This window comes from Lygodium microphyllum, chromosome 4 (genome assembly GCF_053477565.2).
Source record: "Lygodium microphyllum isolate KBCC chromosome 4, Lygodium_microphyllum_v1.1.10, whole genome shotgun sequence".
In the NCBI taxonomy this organism is placed as follows: domain Eukaryota; kingdom Viridiplantae; phylum Streptophyta; class Polypodiopsida; order Schizaeales; family Lygodiaceae; genus Lygodium; species Lygodium microphyllum.
The window spans coordinates 66,180,338-66,201,012 of record NC_141138.1 but is presented as its reverse complement, the minus strand read 5'-3'; the positions used below and the strand labels follow the sequence as shown (position 1 = coordinate 66,201,012).

Genomic DNA, 20,675 nt, shown 5'->3' with positions numbered 1-20,675 from the left:
CATTTCATCCTTCCCTCCAGGAAAATACTCTGTGTTCCCCCCCTTTCGCAATTCGAATTCTCTCCCCCAATTAGTCTCCTTTTCCCTTCCTTTTCTCCTCTATCTTTAGTTTTTCTTTTTCTTATTCACATGTCAAAATTAGGCAAGCGACCTTCCTCATTCCAGCACTTTAATAAAAGTCTGACATGAGCATAATTTTTGTCAAAGCCTTGTTGTGCTAGTAATATGTCACCATGTCTTTTGCATTAATTCAACATTGACAGCCAAGCAACCAAGATTATTTGCAAGAGGCATATCTTGCAGCAACTCTGCTTCCTCGTTTAAATGTCCTTCTTGTAGCATATCTCCAAAACACTTGCACCAAGGCTGTCATTGCACATAGAGCTAGATCAAATAGCAGCAGGACAAAGATCCTTTGGCATCAATTTTTCATATTTTTCTAATACACGCACATCATGCATCCAAACAAAGTCATGCGCATGCACTAAGGGAATATATACATTGGATGCGGATTATTAAAATGCACCACACAAACAATGAATCACACGCAGAAATTAACACAAATGCACAACAAAAGAAATAGAGGTGTGTACGACTCGGATGCGCAGCAACACGACATCCACCCCCTCTAAACCTGCACATCCTCCGGATGTGCCAACTATCCAGGATCATTCAACTCCACAAACAGGTCGAGTCCATTTTCTGATTCTTGTAGACCTGTTTCTCCATCAGCTTCATCATCCCAATGAAATTTCTGCCCCTTTCGAAGCAGCTGATAGAGAACATATGCAATATGAGCAAAATGAGGAATCCAAATCATGTAAAATACACAAGCTCCCACAAATCTCCGCACCTCTGAAGTAGTCGAGCAATACTCTGCAATCCTGTTTATGGCATCCACCTTTGCAGGAGAAGGTTTTCTGCCATAATATCCAACCATATGCCCAACTATGATGACTTCATTAACAGCAAAGACAGATTTCAGCCCTGAAAGTGTCAAATTTACCTCCTCTAATCGTGTCAAAATTTGCTCACAAGCATTCAAGTGATCAGCCACAAACTGTCTACATCCACGCAAATCAAGACTTTCATTCTTTTCTTCTTCTGCACAACCCTTAATAGGCACATCATCTAGAAAAGGCATGGTGAACTGTGGAATATAGTCTCGAAGAACTCTATGCATAGCATTCATCATAGGAGCAACTGAGTTTGTAGCACCTTGAGGCAAGGTACACATCCTCACAAGACCAATAGGTGTCCGCATAGTAGTAATATCCCTGCTTTCCAAGGCAAGCTGAAACTGATCATAACCTGAATACAAGTCACCTAGTGAATAGATGGCTCGTCCTGCAAAAGCCTCAGCAAATTCATCCACAATTGGACCTGTTCCCACATTCCTGATTGTCACTTTGTTCACGGGCTGCATATCCTGAATAAATCTCAAGGTACCATTCTTCTTTGGTACAGTAAACCACCTGTTAGAATAGGGTGCAGAGGAACAGCGACCAGACTTCAAAAGCAGCTTGCCCCGAGGCCATGCCGTAGCAACAAAAATGGCTACCGTGCTCCGACTGCCATGGCCGTAGAATCATCAGCCATCCACAACTGAAACTCTCCTGTTAGAGTAACACATGACCAAAAACTTATATAGGTTTGCTGATTATAGCGTGAATCATACAAGGTGGACGTGCCGGAGTAGTTGTCGGGCATGACGGAAACTGCAGGTTCTTGAGTGCTTGAATGTGGATCAGATGCTTGCCACCATCAGAACAGGATGGAGGGAAAACAAGAGCGATTGCTGGCCGCTGAAACCACTGTAGTTTTTGGAATTATTGGCAAACTCGGAGGAGATATGCTGCTGCCTGATTGGTCGCTTCATCATCCACCCTACCCTACTATCTCTTCCGTCACCCTATTGCCCATGTAAGATCTCCTGTAGTCCACTCAGGATGACTACAAGTAACCGTCGAGCATAATCATGGGAGTTCATCAGTACCAGTGCAGCAAATGTCATTCTATGAGCATTGTAACTATCTTGCATGCTTGATGTTCGATGACAGGCCAATCATATAAGTTTCAGTGAGCCAGCAGATCCAAAGCCAATCCAGGGCAAAACTCAGGCCTCAGCATGGATACCTCCGGTTCTCTTTAAAGAATTTCAAGGATGGACAGAGAGGGAAGCAAGGGCTATGCTTTGGGACATCTATCATCAAGCAAATTCTGAGGAGTTTCACACAGCCAGAGATTTGCTGTTGATGAGCCATTTGCAGGATAGCGTCCAGCACATGGACATCTCCACTCAAATACTATTTAACCGAGCCATGGCTCAATTAGGTCTCTGAGCATTTAGAGCCTCAGTTATTACAGAGGTTCACGGTTGCCTGTCTGAACTGTATGCTGGAGGAAGAGTTAAAGAGCTGCTTGCACAGGGAGTTTCACAGAGTCGTTATCATGAAAAGACCCCCGAGCAAGAGAAGTATCGATCAGGAATAGACTTCGAGTTTTATTAGATGATCAGTCTGCTGTTGAGCATCTACACTCAGCATTCCAGACCAATCGGAAGCTGCGGATTTGACCTCTGCCGATGTTATTCCGTCTATAAAGTGGCTGATCTTGTGTTCTCTTCATCTTCAAGATCTCTTCATCTTCAAGACAGCACTTCAACTACTTTGACTGGTATAAATACTGTTGTATGGTGATTGATGAACAACTTGGGAACTATAGAAGTGAGCCATGCAATCAAGTATCATCAGCCACATACCATTTTGCGAGCTCTGCTTAGCTGTACATGTATTGGGCATGCCAGAGAGATGAAGGGAAAGCTTTACATTCATTTCTCTGTAGACTTTCCTGAAACTGGTTTACTTACCCCAGAACTGTGCTGTGTATGGAGGGAATCTTACCTTCTAGGCCTGAACCTGAAATGACAGAGTTGGAACTTGATGAGTGTGTAGACGTAATTTTGCAAGATGTCAATAGGAGATAAGGAAGAAGCATCAGGATGCCCACGGAACTTCATTGTAATGGCATTGAAAAAATTTCTGAAAATTTGTTCATAGGGATTACTGCCCAGTCCAGCTGAATTCTTGAAGTCTCCTCAAGTCTACGAACCAAAGTCATAACTGTCTTCAAAATTTTGAATATGAACTTCTTGTAGCTTATTTGACAAACAATATAATGAACTTGGCATCAAATATTGTGTTATCGAGATCTTCTTGGTAGTCTTTATTTCTTGCTGTACCTTGAACCCTGTGTTCTGCAGCTCTTGCACGATCTCTTTGACATTTCTGGTGAACCCGACGTGAAAGTGCTGCGTCATCAGCAAGATGGGAGACTCGCAAGAAGAGATGACAGATGATAATGTCATGAAGAACCTGTTTCAGTCATTTACCATGTATATGCAGCAGCAAGCTCATGCAAAACGTGATAGTGATGCTATGGATGCTTTGAAAGCTGTCCAACAGGAGATGAAGCAGTTTAATGGCCAGCAAGTGTCAACTTACCTGCATTTGTATGAAGAAAAGATGAAGTTTTTTGGGGTTTCTCAAGATGTTTGGAGCCGCTACTTCTTGCGGATCGTGGTGCGCGCTCTTGAAGGTCGAATTGCAGAAATTCAAGAGGCACATGCAGGTTGGGCTGAATTTAAAAAGGCATTAAAAGATGAATATTTCCTGGAGGATACAGGTCTTATGAATCGCAGGAATTTTTTAGCATGGGTTTCTATGCCTAATAAGGGACTTTCTGTTACCGCTCTTCTGCGAGAGTTTGAAAGCCGTTATGATCAGTTGGATGGGACTGAACAGCAAGCTTTGGAGATGCAGAAAGTGGAGTTATTTTTGCAAGCTGCAGATGCTGATTTACAGGAAAAGTTGGATGATCTTTTGGAAGATCAAGCTACTGATTCAGGTTTAAAGACTGAGTGGAGACATGTCATTGATGCTGTGAATGCTCTTGTTAAGAAGCAGCGCAGGAGAGTCAGATTGCATCGAAATACAGGATCAGTTCCTGAAAAATCCTTGGAGACTTCTTCTTCTACCCCTGCTGCTTCTTTGCCTAAGCCTACTCCTCCTGTTATGAATCCACCAGTTCCTGCTGCTCCAGTGCCCTTATCTGTAGATAATGTTATTAAAGGCTTGGCGGATTTGACAATTGAAGCAGTCAAAGCTGAAGTTGGTAAGTTAAAGGAGAAACTTATGTCAGTACCTGCTGTAGCACCTGCTCCAGTGACTGCTTTTCCAGCTGGTCAAAGGAAAGGGCGACGATGTATTTGGTGTGATAGTACAGAGCACCAACACTGCAGAGATTGTGATGCTTTTCAGGAAGCACGTAAGAAGAATGTAGTGTTTTGGGGACAAGATGGGAAGATATGGCTGACAGAGACTGGCGCTCCTCTTGACACAAACTTTGGTAAGGGAGGTATGAAGAAGCTTGTTGATGATATGGCTGCGTGATCAGCTTATGTGAGTGTTAGAGGAGATGCTTCAGCTTTTGGAGTCCAGCTTGAGCAGAAATCTGATGGAGACTCTGCTTTGTGGTCTTTTGCCTTGGAGATAGCGAGAAGAGGGAAAGTTCAAACTTCTACTATGACTTGTGTGGGCTCTAGCATCCGAGGAGAAACAGGATGGGATTCTCCTGTTGACAGGTATTCTATTTTTGCTTATATTGCTAAAACGCAAGGTTTAGATGCCATGGTTGAAGAAAAGAGAAGAAGAGAAGAGGAGGGTCCTAGTTCCTCCAAAAAGACTAGAGGGGGTGACTTTGTTTCACCACCTGTTACAGCTCCACCTATGTCAAATTCTCCAACTCAAACAGGTTCCGATCAACCTATGGGAGATAAGCAGATGAAAGAAAAGAGGCAACCAAGAAAAGAGCCAGGATTCAAGCTCTTGTCAGACCTTGATATGCAAACGGATATGAGTAAGATTTTTCATGAAAGAATTTTGAATAGTGAAGTCACTTTTACTGTTGGAGAGGCTCTTGGGATTGCTAGAAGAGAAATACAGGATCAGATGCAGGATCTTTTGCGGAGGAAACGACATGCGATGGAAGGACCTGCTTCACAGGGATTGTGGCATGGAGCTCTTGGAGAAGAGCATGATGATGCAGTGATGGTTGAGAATGCTTCTGTTAATCCGCAATCGGAGAAAATAGTGCAGCCTATGCAGTATGAAGATGATGAGACCCCTATTCTTATTCCTCGCAGCCATTTTTCACGAAGTCATTGGGCTAGAGCAACCACTGAGACAGTGGTAAGGATTGGAGAGAAACAAATTCCCTTGATTGCTTTAGTTGATCATGGTTCTGAGATTAATCTTATTGCTCGAGGTGTTTATGAGAGTGGCAAGTGGCCTATGGATGCAGAGCATGGTTGGCGCATGAGAGCCGCCAATAATACTTCTGGTGATATGTATGCTGCTTGTCCGAGTATCAGAATTTCTATTGGTAATGTTGAAGAGGATTATCATTGCTTTGTTCAGGATTCATGCTCTTATCCGATTATTCTTGGACAGCCTTTCATTACAGAAGCAAGAATGGAAACAAAAGTGATGGATGATGGGTCAGCTTATGCGCGGATACGCAGTAAAGATGGTATGCGAGCTGTTCAGTTTATGACTGTTGGGGTAAATCATCCGAGAAACAGGGACTCCTTGCGTGAGGCACCACTACCTGCGAAGGAGTTGGATTTTCATTAGGTACCGCTGTCTTGCGAGACGCCAGTGGTATGGAGCGGAGAAAAGAGGAGATCTCGCCTCTTGGCAGCCAGTCTTTCTCCAATAACTTTGTTGGGTTTACTTCAGATAGTTCAGTAAGTTATCAGAAAATTTCAGATTTTCCTAGAGCTGCCAGGCAGTACATTGGTCGAAAGGAGAAAGAGTTGAAGAATGCTGGTATGTGTCAATATTAATATTCACGTTGCGCCACTGCAGAAGCTCACCTTTATCCTCAAGTTTTTGCAATCCTCCTTCTATCAACTGCAATCGACTACAGTCAGATTAACCTCAGCGAGCTTGCTCCGGTTCTATCAGCGATTGTGCTAGTTGTGCTCAACACCCGATCCTAATTCCTACAAGAAAGCTCCCCTTGTCAGCAAGGTATGCGGAAGAAGGAGAGGATCTGTCCCTGTAGCTTGCCCTTTTCACCCTCTCTGTCCATCGTCCTCATTTCATCCTTCCCTCCAGGAAAATACTCTGTGTTCCCCCCCTTTCGCAATTCGAATTCTCTCCCCCAATTAGTCTCCTTTTCCCTTCCTTTTCTCCTCTATCTTTAGTTTTTCTTTTTCTTATTCACATGTCAAAATTAGGCAAGCGACCTTCCTCATTCCAGCACTTTAATAAAAGTCTGACATGAGCATAATTTTTGTCAAAGCCTTGTTGTGCTAGTAATATGTCACCATGTCTTTTGCATTAATTCAACATTGACAGCCAAGCAACCAAGATTATTTGCAAGAGGCATATCTTGCAGCAACTCTGCTTCCTCCTTTAAATGTCCTTCTTGTAGCATATCTCCAAAACACTTGCACCAAGGCTGTCATTGCACATAGAGCTAGATCAAATAGCAGCAGGACAAAGATCCTTTGGCATCAGTTTTTCATATTTTTCTAATACACGCACATCATGCATCTAAACAAAGTCATGCGCATGCACTAAGGGAATATATACATTGGATGCGGATTATTAAAATGCACCACACAAACAATGAATCACATGTAGAAATTAACACAAATGCACAACAAAAGAAATAGAGGTATATACGACTCGGATGCGCAGCAACACGACAACGCATATATCATTTATGCCTAAACCTGCAATCCGTGTCCTCTAGGTTTATTGTTAAACCACATGTCATTTCATGTGTGTGGAGAAAGAAGATTATAAAACCACACGCATAAGGGATAATTGTTGTGACGAACTGTCTAGAATGCAATTTTCATTTTTCATCTCTATATTGAGATAACTTTAATTTATTCTAAGAATTCTTTAGTACCTAGGATTATAATAATGCCTCTAATAATTCATGGACTAATTAGCTTTTATATATATTTAATGTAGATTTGGTGCCACCTTTGCCTGAGGTCACGTATATATAATTTGTGTCTAAACTTGCAATCCGTGTCCTCTAGGCTTAATATTAAAGAGCTGAAATACATGTCATTTCATGAGCATGGAGAAAGAAGATGTTAAACCGCATGTAGAAGGGATAACTAACTATAACTAAGTCCCATGGACACGACCTTCCTTTTTGTGTTTGGTTTGCCATCTCAAACTGTCTAGTATGCAATTTTTGTTTTGCGTCTCTATTATTGAGATCACATTAATTTATTCTAAGAATTCTTTAATACCTAGGATTATAATAATGTCTCTAATAATGTATAAACTGATTAGCTTTGATAAATATTTAATGTAGATTTGGTGCCATGGCCTTTGCCTGAGGACGTCACACATATATCATTTATGCCTAAACCGGCAATCCGTGTCCTCTAGGTTTATTATTAAACAACATGTCATTTCATGAGTGTGGAGAAAGAAGATTATAAAACCACACACAGAAGGGATAATTGTTGTGACGGACTACTAAGTCCCAGGGATAATTGTTGTGACAGACTTTCTAGAATGCAATTTTCGTTTTGCATCTCTATTATTGAGATAAATTTAATTTATTCTAAGAATGCTTTGATACCTAGGATTATAATAATAATGCCTCTAATAATGCATGGACTGATTAGCTTTGATATATATTTATTGTAGATTTGGTGCCACCTTTGCATGAGGTCATGTATATATCATTTGTGTCTAAACTTGCAATCCGTGTCCTCTAGGCTTAATGTTGAAGAGCCTAAACACATGTCATTTCATGAGTGTGGGGAAAGAATATGTTAAACCACACGTAGAAGGGATGACTGTTGTGACAGACTATAACTAAGTCCTAGGGACACGAACTTTCTTTTTGTGTTTGGTTTGCCATCTCAAACTGTCTAGTATGCAATTTTTGTTTTGCGTCTCTATTATTGAGATCACTTTAATTTATTCTAAGAATGCTTTAATACGTAGGATTATAATAATTTCTTTAATAATGTATGGATTGATTAGCTTTGATTAATATTTAATGTAGATTTGGTGCCACATTTTCCTGAGGTCACACATATATCATTTGTGCCTAAACTTGCAATTCGTATTCTCCAGGTTTAATGTTAAAGAGCCTAAATATATGTCATTTCATGAGTGTGGAGAGAGAAGATGTTATACCACACATAGAAGGGATAACTGTTGTGATGGACTACTAAGTCCCAAGGACACGACCTTCCTATTTGTGTTTAGTTTGGCATCTCAAACTATCTACTATGCAATTTTTGTTTTGCATCTCTAGTATTGAGATAAATTTAATTTATTTTAAGAATGTATGGACTGATTAGCTTTGATAAATGTTTATATTTCAGGTAGTTATAATGAATCATATCATGAGATGTCAGTGCAATTACAAGTGCATACATTCATCTCTTGGCTATCAAGATGTTACAAGACAAACTTATCATGCACATAGTCGTCAAGATGTGAATGGCAATATGCATCCATCAGTTGTGCTTATGAAAGTAGTCAAAACCCTTTGACAGATAATGCTACTATGAGTGATGACAACCCCGTTGGAAGCCATGTATTATCTCAATCATTGCGTAGACGTAGACGTGTATGGTGTAGATGAAAAACATATTGTGGTGGTGGAAGTTTGGTTCCTCCTTCAACTTATGTACAACACCAGAAAATTGAGGAGAGATTCGAGAGTCTTACAACCCATCTAGGTCTACATGATCCTCATGATTTATTATTGGAGGATGTTCCGGAGGGATGTGATGTTGAGTTGGATAACAAAGCCCATAATGAGTCCTCAAATGAGATTGAGAGCTTGGATGAAGGTGAAGAAGATGAGGTTGAGATGCATGATATTGAACCATCTTTGTTTGATAGAATTATTCAGAAACTAATTCAAATGCAAGCACTTTGGGATGAACATTAAGCCTTGATTGAGTTTCAGGACAAGATACTTCAGATTTTGTTTGGTGATATTGTTGGGAGAAAGCCTTCTCAAACTTGTACAAACAATATGTCTGCACCAAGCTTAGGAAAACTATTAGTGTAACTACCCAACACATGGGATGGAGACTTAGGTAGTATAAATATTCCTACTTGTTGGGAGCAACTCAATGTCATGTTAACACGACTTGGTATGGTTAACTCTCAATGATATAGAATATGCCAAGGATGTGAGAGTTCTTCTCATGTACCATTGCTATACCAACCAAGCAAGGAATATAACTATACCCGAGACACTCTTGATTGCCAATGTAACTTCAATGCCATGGGAAGGAAGAACTAAAGAGTGATTGCCCACAATGTTGTGAAAAGTGTTAAAACTATTCACTACCTAGGAAATATATGCTTTCTTTTTATTATATCTCCATTACCAAATAATTGCAACTACTAACCAAAAGTAGAACCCTATGTCATGAATTATTGGAAATGTGGAGAAATAAAAGAAAGTGGTTAACAGAGGATAATTCAATTGGCACTTCATAGATAAATGAGTTCTGGATGGCACAAAGTGCAAGAATGTAAACGATTTTTGGGATCCATAATCATACATAGAGCTTCCAATGATATGTAATAATATGCATTGCAAGCAAGCATATAAAGCATGGCCTCCTTTTCAAAGGTCACCAGTGCTTGTAGATGGTTGAAATGAGACAGAGAAACCTACAAGTTTATTTGCAAATCATTTCGAACTCATATACACAAGGACAAAAGGATCTACAAGGTACACTTTATTGCAACATAGATTTTTAAAAATCCCATGAATAATCTTTGATATCGATTACTATATATATATATATATATATATATATATATATATATATATATATATATATAGGTTTTGATGAGCAGGGTGATCCACGAAATTTTGCTTTATTATTACACTGGGATGGGTTTCAGGCCTCAAAGACAACCCAAAAGAATTGTGGAGTTGTTGAGGTGAAGGTCCTCAATGCTGGAAAGAACTCTTTTATTGAAGTTATACGAGTTTTATTTATTCCATTTAGCTGTAAAAAGGTGCTTGAGAGCTCTAGCAAGCTTTTTCATGTCTTCATGCAACCATTGATTGATGAGTTGGAAAGTATGTTTGTTGATGGATTTAAAGTAGATTTCAATAATCCAATCACACACATTACTAAATATAGAAATTCTCTCAATAGAAGATTCATTGCACGTGCCATGCTAATGATGGTAACTGGTGACCATCCAACTCAGTGCAAGATTGGATCTTTTAAAGAGGGTGGTCAATCTTTTTGTCGTAGACACAAAGCGATAGCTACCTTGGAAAGTGAGGGATCAGGATGTTACTTATATGATCAAAATAGGTTTCAATTGAAACATAGACCAATCAGAAAATCAAGTGATGAAATGCTTACTTCTTTGATTATGGCAGAAAGAGCTCTCACTCAAGTAGATAGGGATGAACTTTTAAAAGAAGCGGGACTTTCTGGCAGATCATGCTTGTGGAGATTATATGATCTCTACGGCTTTGATTTGTCCTTGGATCTTGTATATGATTGCATGCATATTTTGGCTCTAAATTTGTTCTCAAAGTATACATGTGCTCTAATAAGGACTGTGGACAATAGAGGCAAAACACAAATTGATGAGGCAACACATCATGTTACAAAAGTAACTTCGTACTCTATACGATATGGTAAATGGCCAAGGTACCCTAGTAAATATTGTGAAAGCTACAAGGCTCAAGAAAATCAAAAGTGGATACAATGGTGTCTACCATATGTATTGTGTGAGGTTAAAGGTATTCCAAAGGTCTTTTATGACTTGGCATTAATACTCATAGACATTGCTCAAGCTTTTTACAACTACACTTGTGATCATGGTTGGTCTAGAGAAGATGTACATACTTTGAGAGAATTGCTTGGTTCTTGGAGAGTAAGGTCTGAAGAACTCTTAGGATCCAACTCAGCACCGTTGGAGCATGTTGCAAGTATAAACTCTTCTCAACTTATCTTTTGTTTATGTATTTATAGTATCTACATTTTAATTTAATAATGTATCTTTTTATTATATCAATTATAGGTTTCGGAGAGTTCCTGGATGATATTCTTTGTTACGGTAGCCATGATGCTTTTTGGTGTTATGCATATGAACGAATGGTCTCAACATATGTTAATGTCAAAACAAACAACAAAGACAATGAAATTTCTTATGCAAATTATCAAAGGCGGAGTTTCTTTACATGGGTACTCATTCATATAACAAAAGACCATCTTGACAAACTTACGCCACATCAAAGGATGATAAGACAGTTTCACAAAGCTCTCTTGCCACCTGATGGATACTTAGTGGATCTTGATAGATGTGATGAATGTCGAAAATGGCATACATTAGGTCTCATGCATGTATCATGTGTTGATAGAGCAAAAGAGTTATGGAGGTTTTCTACAAAAGCTAATGATTGTGCATGCAAAATAGCAACAGTAACAAAGGGAATAGTAATAGGAGGAAAGAGGTTGAGATACAGGAATGCAACTAGTGATGAAAGGAGGTACATCCATCAAAATTTCAACATAGAGGTGGAATGAGTAATAGAACATAAAAAAGTATTTATTAAGGGAGGAACTTATAAAGTGGGAGATAAAGTAGTTATAAGATGTGATGACGATACCAGTGTTGATATAAATGTTGGCCATTGGAAAGCATGTATATCATCACTTTTCTCATTGGAATGTCACGGTGAAGTGAGGCTTTTCTTTGGTGCACATTACTATAGAAAGTGTAGTATGATTGAAAGGGGCCATGAAAGTTTGGTTGTGGATACCACTACAGGCATGACTCACTTGCAAAATACTTTTGTGCCATTTTTATGGGACTGTATTAGACCAATATAGCCATTATTACATAAATTTATCCTACTTCAACATGGAAATTCTATTATTGCATATGAGACAAAGGATTTGAGACTAAGGTCACACTTAACAAAGATAGGTTGCATTGGTTGTATCCCTCCTTGGGTAGAGGAGAATGAAATCATTTATATGAAATGTGATTTATCAGTACATGTGTGGGACAAATGACTTAAAATATGCCATCATAAGGTCAGTTAATTATGAAATGAAGCAAGTTAAAGTGGGATCATTGACTAAGGTCCACTTGCAAGAAAATATTTGGAAGGTGAGAGGAGAGGATCCAGAATCGAAAGATTAGTGGTTGTGTGTATCCACACAAAAGTGATGGCATGCAATCAAAACAAAAACAATGTTAATCAATAAAAGAAGAAAAATCATACCTATTATGTGGTGTTCAGTTGCACATGACTCAACAATCTTATGATGGTATGTTTATTAACATTCTTTTTTATGTTGTCTAATATTTTTTCAATAGAATTAATATCCATTTTCTCATAGTCACTACATTTGTGTAGGTTTCAAATGTCAGCTTCTAGCATAGAGATGATGGCTCTTCTAAAGAAGATGATGAGTGAAGATCCCAGGTTCCTTGGGCCTATGGATTCTATGATGAATGAGGTGAAAGGGACAATTATATATGGTTCAATCTTAATACATTGTTTTTTATTTGTTTCTTTACTTTCTCAAAATTTTAAAATCTTAATATCAACATAAACTTTGATTAATTGTGTGCAAATATAGAATAAAATATTACTAAAGAATTTACAAGAGAGAATGCACGAAAGGAAGATAAGGATGTCATGGGTCTTGATGTTTCATCAAGTCCAGAAACATGTACCTTATTTTTGTAAGATAATAATCAATTATTATAAAAACTATCTAATTAGGGATATTTGATATCCTAAGTTTCATCACGTATAATACGCCTACCGTGATATGATGAAATCTTTCGACCACCCACCTTGGAAAGGAGAGAAAGGGGTAAATTTTATGGGAAAAAACTCTGGGCTGAATGCTTTAAAAGCCAACATGCAGTCATGCTTGAAAATTATTGACAGGTATGAAGATGGTTTGACTCCTCCAAGTCAAATGATCTACTCTACAAAAATATTGAAAAAGAACGTATTGAATTAATAATCTCTCAAAATCACTATGAAATTTTACCATTAAAGTTTCATGGATGTGAGTACTTGTGGAGAGAGCGTGATATTTATGACTAGTGGAAAATTACAAGGCAAGATGAGAGAAAGTATTTGAGGAGAAAGGGCCTTCTAAATAAGGTAAGTTAGTCAAATTTTTTCTCATTAACTTTCCTAATATTTGAAACAAATAATTTTAGTTGGTGAATCCATTAATTTACTGGCATATAGAAAGAGTCCACAGTCTTTCTTGGAGTGGAAAGTTTGGATAACATTGAACTTATACCTAAAGATGTGATTTCAAATACAATAGCATCACCAGTAAGATAATATCATTCATATATTTGGTTTTATGATTATCTTGTTAGTTTCACTACGTCCATACCCATATATATACCTTTTGATGGTAGTATGAAGTACATACTTTTGTTACACTGACTCTCAAAAGCAAGATATATATGTCCCGACTATGGATGATATTCCAATTGATCAAGCCTTGGAAAAGGTATCCTATAAAATTGTGTGTTTATTTATTAATGCATGATTTTTAAGTTTTTATGGTATTTCATGTATTTAATATATATGTGTAGTATTATCTTAGCCTCCTGGAGAAGAAAACATCTTGGAAGGTTTACATGAAGATAAGGAGAGAGGTTTATCATTACAGGTAATGATTTTATTTAATTTTTTAATATTTTTATTAGATAATTTATAATTTATATATGTTTATATATTAACATTTATTTGTCTTGGTAGATGAATATGTTTATCAAAGGAGAAGAAAGCTTTCAAGAATTTCAAGATTATACAACAAAATTTATTTTGACTACATATTTGTATTTTAAAAATTTTATTTTATTATTTACTTTGTTAAAATGTGTTAAAACTAAAGGATGTTGAAAATGAAGATGAGGATCTTGATGTGGAAAGTTGTGCAAGCTTTTCAAAGTTGTTGTTACATGGTTCAACAAAAAGAGTATATTGTAAAGAAACTATACAATAGAACATCAACAACTCAAGCAAAGATAAGATATATGTTTTTTTAAATATTGTAATTATATATTTTTAAATTTTATTACTAAGTTTATTTTCAAATATAGGTTTATGTAGATGAGGAAAATGATGAAGTAACACGAAAATTTTTGAGAAAGCGAAAGGTAAATATTAATATTTATGTGATGGTTATATTTACATAACGTTGTGAAATTCTAAATGTGATTTATTATTTAATTATCTATATATTTTTTAAAGCCAAATAAAATAATAATGAATCGTTTGCAACAAATAAGCAAAAAAGGAGGTAACAACATCAAACAAAAGAAAATAAATATATTATACATGAATTTTGTATTTTTATAAGTTTTACATTAGAAGAATAATCTAATTTAGTTATTTTTTTTGGATTAGGAATGTAAGGATATTTCAACTCCAAGCATTGAAATTGATATTTTCAGTGATATTCAAAGGGCAACTTTCTTGAGAGTTATTTTTTATTTGTACATGGTATTCGTTTAAAACCATAATAATATAAATATGTATTTTAAAATATCATAATTTACTTATTTTAAAATAAATTATATTAATTGAATATTTTGTGATTTATTTTATAATGCAGGCTGATATGACGAAAGAAAATATGGAGACGATACTTTTAAAGTACCTCAGTATGCATACGATTCATGATATGTACTTTTCATTGAAAAGTACATATATAAATCTTTAAAAGACAAATGTAAGCTTTTGGGTCTTTTGTAAGGGTTCCAAAAAACCAACAAGTGATAATATTATACATGAGATTGTTCATTGGCTTTTAGAGAATGGCAAGATTGTAATAGCCAGAAGTAACAATATCATTAGTCTGGATGATGTGAAGATTGTAGCATAGTGTTATTATACACTACTCATTTGTAAACTCATTATCACTTTAGAAAATTTGTTGTTTCTCTTTCATTGACACTATGTATTGATGTTTTTATTTGTTGAGTTTATATTAATTAATTAGATGTGTGCTAAGTCTTATTTGAAATTAACTAAATAATATCTATGTAAATTTCTAGATGAGAATTTTTAATATAAATTTTTACTTAAAAATATACAAAAGTATGCAATTGCAAACTAGGGAAAATGTAATATCTCTAAGTTAGAGAAAAAATAGAATTATATAAGAAATTTCCTAGATAGGGAAACTATCATATACAAGAAAAATTTCCCATGTAGGGAGAGTAAAATTTTCTTATGTTGGAAAATCCCCACACATGGAATTTTTTTTACATAAGAAAGAAAAAAAAGAGGATTCCCTATTAATTCCCTAGCTAAACACGCATAAGTAAGAAAATTAAATCATAGGGAAAATGGAACATTTCCTAGTTAGAGAAAGGAGGGTAGGAAATTATTTTATTTTTCCCTATGTAGGGAAATTTTTTAATGTAAGAAAATTTTCCTATGTAAGGAAATCACATTTTTTCCTATGTAGGGAAATTTTCCTATGTAGGAAATTTCAAATGTGATTCCCTAGTTTCTCAAACCTGGAAATGTTCTATTTTCCCTATGATTTACTTTCCTTACTTATGTGTATTTTTTACTAGGGAATTGATAGGGAATTCCCTTTTTTTTCCTATGTAGGGAATGATTAAAAGTTCATTGTGCATAATAAAGGCTTAATCGAAAGGTTTTAGCCACTTTGATGAGTTGAGGAACTAATCAATAATACTAATTCGAGGGTTGATTGAAAAGAAACTAACCATGGTTGCCATAAACCATGAATAATATTAAGGGTCGAATACTTGATCACATAATAATTTCAGGAGGGTATAGCCAAATTGATGTTCAAGGGATATATCGATGATAATAACTTAAGGGCAATGAAAATGTACTATTAACCATGGGTTCGTTTGAAAGTTGATTGATGATGAACAAGTGAATAAGTAATCATATCTAAGGCTTAGTTGCAAAGTATCGAACATGGGTTGCATTAATCTAGTTGCGTCAAAGGTTGATGTAAGGTTTCACAACAATGGGGCGCTGCATTCTTGTTGCATTAAAGCATTGATGAACCAAGAGGCCGCTCGATTGGAAGGATCATCACCATTGTCGAGAGGGACTGTCGATTGATCAAGGTTGGCTTGCTCGATTGGGAAGGTTTAGCCATAGGTTAATTATGGATTAATAACGGGGATCTTGCCTGTATTTTTGAGTGGAGGGGTGGGTGTGATCAAGGGGTGATATGATATCACTGGCTGTTTGAATAAGGAATGTGGGTACACGCGTCGATGGCTTCGCCATGCAGAGACTTGTGGCGCCTGCCTCCTACTTATTATTAGCCTGGATCACAGCCATCCTTCCCTTCTCCTTCTCTCTGAGAGAAACACACATACACAAAGGGAGAGTTCTGTGTTCTTCTGTGAGAGATCACTAGCTGCAGAGAGATCTGACAGGCATATCACATCAGAGCAGGGTTTCCTTGTTTCCATCCTTGTTCTGCACCTGCGGTCGGCGCATCGCTAGCCCTCAGCCTCCATCCGTCACCATGGACCTCCTTCAGACCTTCCTGAACCTTGTCGTGCCTATCGCCGGCTTCTGCACCCTTATCGTCCTCTGGCCTGCCCTCACCTTCCGAAGCATGGCCCTGCGCTTCATCCGTGCCCTCCTCGAGGAAAACGTCCGTGGCAAGATCGTGCTCATCACCGGTACCGCCTCCGGTATCGGAGAGGTAAAGGCTGCAGTCACTTATCTGAATCAGAGGCTAGTCACTCGATTGAATCGTCGAACGAGTTGATACTGCGCCGAGAGTCTCGCTCTGATGGAGCTTTGCTTGAAACAGCTCAATCTATATTATTAGTATTGCTTGCTGGCAATTATGTCATGGCTTCTGGTCGTTTGGTGCCAGCATGCAATACTGACGTATCAGTATTGCATGCTGGCGATTCAATCTCCTGAGTCATTTCCACAACAGTGCTGAATGTTTTTTGGCTCATGTGCCTGCAGCAAGTTGCTTACCAGTATGCAAAGAGGGGTGCCGTGCTCGTCCTTGTGGCTCGTAGAGAAGGCCGGCTCCGGACTGTGGCTGACAGGTGCATCAAGAAAGGAGCCATGGATGTACGTGCTATATGCGCAGATGTAAGCAAGGAAGAGGATTGCAGGAGATTTGTTGAGGAGACTGTGAATCAATATGGCCGCTGTGAGTGCTATGAAATTGAATTTAAATCACTAATTTGGATGAGCAATTATGGTTGAAGAGATCAATTAATAATGGGAGTGATCGTGGGCTGATGAATTGCATAATGGGAGTGATTATGGCTGATGATTGGCATAATTATGGCTCAAATAGTCATTGTTGATCAATTTTGGAAGTGGGCAGTAACTGTATTGGCTGGCTTATTTGTGTTTGTTATTTCATTTTCAGTGGATCATTTGGTGAACAATGCCGGACTGACCCACAGCTTCATGGTTGAAGAGGCCTCGGACACATCAGCCTTTAACCAAATTATGGTATGCATCCTCTATAATCAAATTATGGTATCCATTCTGTATAATTCGGCAAGTTCTTTTGCAACCTTTCTGAACCATACGGCAATGAGCTTTTGCTGTATTTTCTTAGCTTACATTTCAAAACCTCTTAAAGCCTAAAGCCATTAAGGTTCGATGAGATTTTGCTGACTTTATTAGCTTGCTTTTCCAAGGCCTCTTAAGTTTACAGCCATTTGGAGGATATAGTCATTGGTGTCGGTTTCTCTTCGGTTCGTTGCAACTTAGGTTGTTTCCAACTTTTAGTATTATCATCCCAAATCAACCATCTATAGAGAAATAGGGATCTTACTATTTTCTTAAGACTTCTCATAAGGTACTTTTGTTCTTTTTTGCTCTAGATCTTCATAAGCCATCTTTGATCGTTTAATCCCTCCCAACAAGTATTGGGATCATCGATAGCCATTTCATATTATGTGATTTCGATTATGATTTTGATATATTATGTGATTTCGATTATGATATATTATGTGATTTCCATTATGATTTTGATAGTTTGTTGGATTTTATGTGACTTTGAAGTATTGGGATCATATCCAGTAATTTTTTCATGTTGGATTGTAGATTTTGTAATACATGAAATTGTAGATTTTTTAATATTTTCTCTATTATGAAGGATTGGCTTTCTATTTTCAATAGTCCAATCATATCCAACTTTAGGTATTGTGATCATACATAGTAACTCTTTGCCTTTCCTTTTTTAGATGTGATATTTTCTCCATTTGGATAAATCCAACTTTGATATTTATTTTGTAAACCTTTTATCATCCAACTTTGATATTGATTTTGTATGTAACTTATTTAGACATGTTAGATTTTCATATTTTGTCCATTTGGATGAATCTGAATCCATCTCTGGCATTGATAATTGCCTATGTAACTTATTTATATTTTCATACTTTGTTCATTTGGATGAATCTAAATCCAACTCTAGCATTGATTCACTTGTGTAACCTATTTAAACATAACTTTTGATTGGGACTCGCATTATGATAGGGAATCTAATTGTGATGTTTCCAATTGTCAATTTTTTTGAGGATTATACCAATGAAACAAATATTTCCAATTGTGGTATATATACATGATTATTCACTCTAGATATTTGTGAGTGTAACTATTTTCTTTGAAGTGTTATAAGTTAATGTCTGTACATTGGGTATGGATTGCAGGACATCGACTTTTGGGGTTCTATATATCCTACATTTTATGCCCTACCACATTTGAAGCGTACAAGGGGGAAGATAATTACGAATGCTTCTGTTGTATCTTGGCTACCTTATCCAAGGATGGCTGCGTACAATGTATGAGACTCAGTCTTTCTACTATCGGAGTGCCATAAATTTTTTTAAAGAAAGGGTGTGCTAATAGACAAACAGTTAGTTTATAAGAGGTAATGTAGAGTAAAAGGGAGCATTAAACAAGACAATCTAGGTGTTTGTTTCTAGCCCTCATGTTCTTCATTGGCAGCATTAAACAAGACAATCTAGGTGTTTGTTTCTAGCCCTCATGTTCTTCATTGGCATACTTCCCATTTGAGATTCTTCCATCAATAAGACATTATGTTGATGCTTGTTTCTAGCCTCCCATGTTCTTCCATTGACAACAATATATAGGTGCTTATCTGGTACTTAAATAGTTTCTAGCCTCCCATTTCCTTTTATTGACAATCGACAATATTATCTAAATGCTTATTATTTGGTACTAATTGCAACTAGAATTGAAGCATTTTTATGTGGTTCAAGACATTTTCTAATTTTTGTGATAATATATTTTAAGTTTTAATGTACTTTTTGTGGTCCTGAGATAATGTTCCAATTATGTTGAATTACAGGCAGCGAAGGCAGCTTTATTCAATTTCTTTGACACGTTGAGGATTGAGCTTGGTACTAGTGTTGGGATCACAATTGTGACACCAGGATGGATAGAAAGTGAAATGACAATGGGCAAGTTTCTCAACAAAAGGGGGGAGGTTGAAGTCAATGAACATCAACGTGATGTAAGTTTGGGGACATCACATTTGCATCATTTCTTTTTCTTGGCTTAAAATTTTGTCTTTTCATTGATAACGTTTACGTCATATTTTGAAATGTTAAAATTTTGATTACTTTGTTACACATCTGTTCATTGATAAGTATTAAATTATAGATTTGTTCATTGGTAACATATGTAATTTTGTACTTTTGTGAATAGTTGCATGTAGGACCAGTTCCTATTGCGTATGCAGAGGAATGTGCAAAGGCAATTGTTCGTGGTGTAGTGCGAGGCTATAGATATGTTAGGTTTCCTTGGTGGTACACAACATTTTTGTTGTATAGAGTCTTTGCTCCAGAGGTCTTAGATTTTCTCCTTGGTCTGGTATATCTCACACCAGCTCCAGGTCGAAAAGATGGTGCTCCGATTAGCAAGTCCCTCATTGATATTCCTGGCATGAAAACTCTTCTTTATCCAACAACAATTCGTACTCCTCGGCCCAAGCATATGAAGTCTTGAGTCCTTAAGAGTCTTCCTCAAGTACTTAACCCTTAAAAGGGGCTTTCAAAATAAAGGGGGTGCAAATCATTTTTGGTCCTTGTATACAAGAGAATTTTGTAGACTAAATGGAGACTTGTAGATTTTGTAGCTAGTATTTGAAAATTGCAGCTTATCAATAGGTATCACTCCATGTATTTATTCTATGCTTAAATCCCAATACATGTGAATCTATAGCTATTATGTATGCCAAGCTTTATCAAAAGGTATATCATGCCATGTAATTGTTGTGTTGAAATGCTAATGAGTTTATTTCATATATTTACTAGGCTTACCAAACATTAGCTTATTTTATATGTAAATTACCAAGCTAACCAAATTTAAAGGTTCCTTGTGCATTGATAGGGTGCCAATGAAAATGTACAAAAACTTGCATGGTGTATGATGACATCCTTTGTGCCTCCATATGTTGTACATGCCACTAAATTCGTGTAGTAGCTTGTTATGTAATCTTCATGTGAAGTCATTCAAATGTACAAAATTTGCAAATGTTATTTGTACATCCTTTGTGCGTTCATGTGAAATCT

General features: G+C 37.0%; 1 protein-coding gene across 1 annotated transcript; it reads left to right on the top strand.

Moving 5' to 3' along the window:
* The first annotated feature begins 16,435 nt into the window (after nucleotides 1–16,435).
* On the top strand, nucleotides 16,436–20,400 carry LOC148037121 (11-beta-hydroxysteroid dehydrogenase-like). The gene is made up of 6 exons (XM_087677245.1): nucleotides 16,436–16,804; nucleotides 17,080–17,272; nucleotides 17,498–17,583; nucleotides 18,789–18,920; nucleotides 19,451–19,615; nucleotides 19,810–20,400. Exons 1-6 carry the CDS (start codon nucleotides 16,622–16,624, stop codon nucleotides 20,107–20,109), a joined length of 1,059 nt encoding a protein of 352 aa, XP_087533371.1. The 5' UTR covers nucleotides 16,436–16,621; the 3' UTR covers nucleotides 20,110–20,400.
* Nucleotides 20,401–20,675: the final 275 nt, after the last annotated feature.

Bases quoted from the DNA above. Each gene is read 5' to 3' on its own strand.
- LOC148037121 (XM_087677245.1), top strand. From the start codon at position 16,622: ATGGACCTCCTTCAGACCTTCCTGAACCTTGTCGTGCCTATCGCCGGC. The intron at 16,805-17,079 runs GTAAAGGCTGCA...ATGTGCCTGCAG, and splicing joins CCGCCTCCGGTATCGGAGAG to CAAGTTGCTTACCAGTATGC. The intron at 19,616-19,809 runs GTAAGTTTGGGG...TTTTGTGAATAG, and splicing joins TCAATGAACATCAACGTGAT to TTGCATGTAGGACCAGTTCC.